The sequence below is a fragment of the Lupinus angustifolius genome, chromosome LG19 (genome assembly GCF_001865875.1).
Source record: "Lupinus angustifolius cultivar Tanjil chromosome LG19, LupAngTanjil_v1.0, whole genome shotgun sequence".
NCBI lineage: Eukaryota > Viridiplantae > Streptophyta > Magnoliopsida > Fabales > Fabaceae > Lupinus > Lupinus angustifolius.
The window spans coordinates 7,096,798-7,102,976 of NC_032027.1; the positions used below are offsets into that span (position 1 = coordinate 7,096,798).

At 37.1% G+C, this 6,179-nt stretch overlaps 1 protein-coding gene across 1 annotated transcript in view; it reads right to left on the reverse strand.

The window, feature by feature from the left end:
- Positions 222-6,179, reverse strand: part of LOC109333588 (myosin-6-like) — a 21,780-nt gene continuing 15,822 nt past the window's right edge. The window contains exons 30-39 of the mRNA XM_019569096.1: positions 3,694-3,846; positions 3,420-3,605; positions 3,075-3,200; positions 2,890-2,960; positions 2,680-2,779; positions 2,459-2,515; positions 1,886-1,942; positions 1,649-1,729; positions 1,479-1,561; positions 222-738 (exon numbers count right to left, since the gene is read on the reverse strand). Coding sequence (XP_019424641.1) covers positions 621-738; positions 1,479-1,561; positions 1,649-1,729; positions 1,886-1,942; positions 2,459-2,515; positions 2,680-2,779; positions 2,890-2,960; positions 3,075-3,200; positions 3,420-3,605; positions 3,694-3,846 — 1,032 coding nt within the window. The 3' untranslated portion in view covers positions 222-620. The remainder of the gene's footprint in view (positions 739-1,478; positions 1,562-1,648; positions 1,730-1,885; positions 1,943-2,458; positions 2,516-2,679; positions 2,780-2,889; positions 2,961-3,074; positions 3,201-3,419; positions 3,606-3,693; positions 3,847-6,179) is intronic.

The following is a 6,179-nucleotide window of genomic DNA, read 5'->3' on the forward strand; positions in this document are numbered from 1 at the left end:
AGTTTTGCAACATTTTTTATACTTTCAAAGTCAAGTTCTCAAAAATTATGCTTTCATTAGCAGTTACAAAAATTACTGGTATTATATCAAATGATAATACCAGAACTAATGATAGGATAAACAAGCTGGTAGAAAAAAGGATCAGTTGAAATAGAAAATACTATTCATTACTACTATATATTAATGTTCAATCTTGTAACTTTACAGATTGACCAAATGGGATAGGAAAAAAGTAAAAAAGGAATATACAAGCAAGCTCACTACTCCTAAAAAATATTCCCATCCCTATTAACTATATGATGATTTTACAATTAAATGCCAAAAGAATGAACTTTACAGAAATGGCATGATGTAGGGATATGACCAAAATTATGTAGGAATGCAAAGAAAAGAAAGAAAGAAAACAATAAGAAAAGGGAATTTAAAAACCAATTGCATGGACCAAAACGGAATTTGTTTTCTATAAAAGCATATTAAGAGTCTGTTTGTGAGTTGACTTTTAGAGGGAAATGAAAGGTTTAGAAGTTATGAAATATACTTCTGAGATGACTCTGGAGCCTTTTTTTTCCTTCCTTTCCCTCGAAAACTCAACTCGCAAACAGACCCTAAGCTTCATGTGCCTACTCATTTAAAAATTGGAAGGCTGGATTCTCAAGAAGCTCATCTGCTGGTTCCAAGTCTGAGAAATCCTCCACTTGCAATGATTTACAAAGGTCATCCACTGAGAAGGGAATGATGCTGTGAAAAAACAAAAGTCATTTTAATAAACAAATATCTTATTCTGTCCAATTTTCTAACTAATATCTCAATCATAAAGCCAGAAATCAACAGCCATGAATTGCAGTATAAGTCAACCAAAATTAATAGATCACAGGTGTGTTTTGATGAGCTTAGAAAAATAGATTGTTTCAATATGGATTACATGTATAATTAATAATCATTGCAACGATTATAATAGAATTAGTTTCATGTTTGGATGTGTTTGCAGAAAAGTGATTTTCAGATAATCTATTTCATTTGGGTTGTATAAAAAATCACTTTTATACAGGGATTACAAAAGGGGCAAAAATTTATTTGTTTATATTTTTATATTTCTTTGGTAGTTAGTTTTAAGTTGGTGAAATGGAAACACATGATTAGTTTCAAAATGATCAAAAATGTTTTTCAAATAGGCTTCAAACTTCTCCAAAAATCAGATTTGATTCCTATGAAAAACCACTTAATACTTCAAGTTAATTTGCCAAACATGTTAACTCACCCTAAACAACTTTCTCAGAAAAAACTGCCTTATAGGGAAATAATCTTTTCCAAACCACATAAGTTAATCTTCACCCACTTTTTGCATGTGTTGGACAAGTTTTATATATCAACATTCATTAATCCACTATAATGGAAGATAGTTTTCCCCCCTCTATATAGTTCTGATTTCTGAAGTTCAGATTGCATGTTATGTCTATAAAAGTACTCTCAGTTCTCACCTGGAACTGTCATCAATCAAGAAAGAATCGCTCTGAGCGCTATTGGAGTCCACAGCCATAAGCATCTTCATTCTTGAAAGGACCTGAAAGCAAGAATTCAGTGTGTTAAGCATATACCATTTCAGTTATTCCTTTGGCTGTTATTGGAGAAAGCGTCGACAAGAACATACATCTGGAGTTACGCTCAGAGTATTGTAGTTATCATCCCAGTAAAATGAGCATATTCTATACAGCTGCTGGACACTCAGTATCTGTAGTAAAAGAACCGAGGGCGGCGAGAAAATAAAAGCGAAAAGGCATGAGAGAAACATATAGAGTACAGAAGACATTGAGATATAGTGAGAGCAGTAGGCAATGCTTTCATCATAGGAAATCCTATATAGAGTTTGAAATGGATAAAGACTTACAGGGCATAAATCCTTAATGATCTCATCATAGGAAATCCTATATTTCTGATGAATAACCTGTATATAAAAAATGACTACAATTAAAACATAAAAGAATAGATATTGGAGAAGAATTAAACCTAGACATTGGATTTTGATCAATTCATATAAAAGTAATATTTTGATGGGCAATGATAAGGTTGATGCTCAGTAATCAAAAGGCCACAGATTTAAATCCAGAAAATGGTCTCTCCATTTGCGGGGTAAGAGTGCATACATCTACCATCCTCATACCACATTAGGTGGGAGCCTCTTGCACTGGGCCACCCTTTTTCATATAAAAAGTAATATTTTCAACATAGAAAAGAAAAAAATAGAAGGAGACTTCATGTTGTCTTATTCAATTCATTATATTTACTCTAAATCCATCACAACTAGGACAACTTTATATTTCTTTTGAAGTAACATGATGTGCTTGTTTATGAACTAACATGGTTAAAGAATTTCCAAGGTTTTTTAATTTTCCACTAACAACATGGATAAGGTAATAAACAACATGATTAGCTGAGATATTATTAATCAAGATGCACATACCAAGAACCCAACAGCCTGTCTTATGTGCTTCAGTTCATCCCAAGATGACCCTGCATACTGCAAACTAAAGGCAATTAGTCTGGATCTTCAACGAAGATGCGTACACCAGTCCAAAACGTCACAAAGTCGCAGGTTATCGTCACCTTATCTCATTATAACCCAATTAACATATGTACTAACTCAAGATTTAACATATTATAGTAAAAGTAAAAACAAATTACCTCTTCCTTTGCTCGACAGCACCACATCTCCAATTCAGCCAATCCAGCTTTCACATATTCCCCGTTGCTGAATGTGCAACAATCGCGACGCAGAAGAAGACTAGTGATCATATTTTGAAACAGAAGTGTTAGCCTTTCAACATTTTAAGATAAAAAATCAGTGCAAAAATAAATACCTTTAGCTTAAAGGATGTAAAAAAAACTACTTACCTATTGAAGAGTTGCAGATTAATATATGAGAATGTTTGACTGAAGATCTTTTGTATAAGAACTGGAGGCACCTGAAACCCAAACCAATTTTTGCACGTTTCAGAAATTTTCAGAAATCAGATGGACAAGGCTAATGGAAGGTAATTACTTAAATTTAGAAGTTAATAAATTGCAATTTTTCTTACAAAGTTCTCTTTCAGTGTACAGAGGAGAGAATTGAGGGATTCAATAATACTCTGCCAGAGAACAATGGCAGAATCTTTCCCTAAGCTTCGAACAGATCCTGACACTCCCTTTGAAGTTCTTGGTGCCTGTATATCAGCAATAAGATTTGCATAAGGAGATTAAAAAAAACAACTTCACAAGTGTTTGAACTTTCTAGAAAACATCTTCAAAAGGAAGATAGTATACAAGGACAAACAATGAGAACTATATGGGATGCAATATTCTGCCGTACTTTATCCAGCTCATAATGGTTAGTTTCAAACTGACTCGAGTCGGAAAAAAAAGCTAACTAGATTTAAACACACCTGGATACATGATGCAAGTATGGATGTTAACTCCTTTTTCAAGTTGTCTCGAATGATGCCATACATTTTCTCCAAATAGGCTGTGAGCTGCTGCTTGAAAAGCACTGCAGGGTATTTAGCCTCTACCTTTTGCACAACCTCCAATGCATGTGCAGCAATATTAGCAGAAGGGGGTGAAAGAAAACCCTGCAATTTAGTGATTAAATAAATAGGTTGAATTTTTAGAGTGCTAATTCAAAATCAGATTACTCAGGATATAAGGAAGCCTCATTACCGCCATTCTTCCGAAAAGGGATGTAGGACTTGGTGGTTTTCTAGCTGTCGTTGCAGCCGTTGCTCCATCAGATATAAGGCTTTCTTCAAGTAGAAACAATAACGCAGATGTATTTGACAGCCAATAAGCCATAAGATCATTTCCATCTTGATCCTGTAGAGTAAAAAAGAGTGGGGAATAAGAAAGGCAAAAACTTATTTTAGATAAGTACTCAAAAAAAGTTTCTTCACTATAGCAGGCTAGCAAAAATCACAGAATAACATAAAAAGCAAAATAAGATCCATAAACTTTTCAAGTGAAGGGAACTAGAACAATGAACCATGAGACTGAACGGTGAGAATAGCAGCATCCAGGTTTTCATATGTATTACTTGTAAAACTAATAATTTTACCTGGAAAATGTATTCTTGAAACAAGAATTAACCATAATCATTGAAATTATGACATGCAGTGAGAGTCTAAAGATTTTAATCATAATCATGTGATTTCAGTAGCCACTGGACTGCACAATCAATAATAGTTTTCAACAGGAAGAAGGGACAAACAAGAAACAATATATTGGGATCTTCTCACTAATATGCAGTTTCTTTCCATAGCCTCCTGTTTTAATCATCTAGCTAGAGCTTCTTAGTACCCTGAAACTTTATCTCTAGTTATTATTTGGCTTTGTTGACAACATATATTTTAGCATTCAATCTTCTTGTAGTTTAGAATATCTACAGAGGTTTCAAATCTGCAAACATCCACATTTCTAACTGGACCTACTCTAGAAAACAGGCTCTTTAGAGGAACTGGGTGCAGAATGAAATAGAAGTCAGGGAGCTTCCAGTGAACATCACATTTTGAAGTTACCAACTAAACAACACAATTACACACTTTGCAACTATGCTCCTTGATAACACCGGCACAGAATTACAGAAAAGAAGAAGGAAATTTCACAATCGATTCGGAATCAATTCGATTTCGAATACTAATACCTCGTTTATTGCTTGAAGAATGGAGAAGATTACAAGATGAACCCTAATTGATTCCCCAAATCAATTGCACGTTACAAGATTAATTCCCTGAATTAATCCCTCTCCTCTACTCAATTCTCAAAAGCTGATTACAATATCCCCTAACACCTATTTATACATTCTGCTCCCTAAACACCTAACCCCTTCACTGCTTCAGCAGTTACACACTGTTTCAGCAACTAAAATGGCCACGTCACACTGCCACGTGGCCTCTTATGATACACCCTAGTGATGGATGGTCTCCCCCTTATCCTATCAATACCCCCCTCCAAAAGACTCAACTTGTCCTCAAGGGCAAATTGAGGAAAAGCTTCTTGCATTTGAGCGGCTGACTCCCAGGAATTTTCACACTCAGGCAACCCTTTCCACTGCACCAACACCTCAACATCTCCATTCTGACCAACACGGTGTTGTAGAATTGTCGCCGGTTGCACCTTTAATTCCCACTCCTCTGACAACATCGACGGAATAGGTTGGGACTGTTGAGCCGGTTTTAGAGCCTTTTTCAACAAAGAAACATGAAATACGGGGTGGACCCGCGTATGCTCCGGTAAGGCCAATCGGTAAGCTACTGATCCAATGCGCTCTACGATCCGGTAAGGGCCATAGAACTTAGCTGCCAGTTTGGCCGAAGGTCTGGAAGCTAGAGTCCTCATCCTGTAAGGTTGCAGTTTCAGGAATACCCAATCTCCAACCTCAAACTCTACCTCCCGTCGATGTTTATCGGCCTGAGCCTTCATCAGATCTTGGGCACGTAACAGATTCTGCCTCAACTCTTGAATAACCTCATCTTGGGCAATCAAGAGCTAATTAACTTCCTCAACCTTTGACGTAAAAGTACACCCCTTAATCAAGGTTGGAGGATCCCTCCCATACAAGGCCTTGAAAGGAGTCATACCTGCAGAAACGTTATAAGTAGTGTTAAACCAAAATTCTGCCCATGACAGCCATTCAACCCGGCTTAGGCCCTACAAAGCATCGGAGATATGTTTCCAACCCACGATTCACCACCTCGATTTGCCCATCCGTTTGAGGGTGGTAAGTCGTGCTGTACTTCAATCGAGTACCTGCCAATCGGAATAACTCCTACCAGAACTGGCTCAAAAAGACCTGATCCCGGTCGGAAACTATCGACGTCGGGTACCCATGTAACTTCACCACCTCTCTAACAAACAAGGAAGCTACATCCTTGGCCGAATAGGGGTGGCCAAGAGGATAAAAATGGGCGTATTTCGTGAGCCGATCCACCACTACAAAGATGGTATCCTTACCATTAGACCGCGGCAATCCGTATATAAAATCCATCGAGATATCCTGCCATGCCTGAGTAGGGATGGGTAGGGGTTGCAAGACCCCCCAGGAGCTAAAGTAGAATACTTCTGGCGTTGGCAAACATCACACGCCTCGACATACTGCTTTACATAACCACGCATGTCGTCCCAATAGAAAAAACTCGAAACCCGCTTGTAAG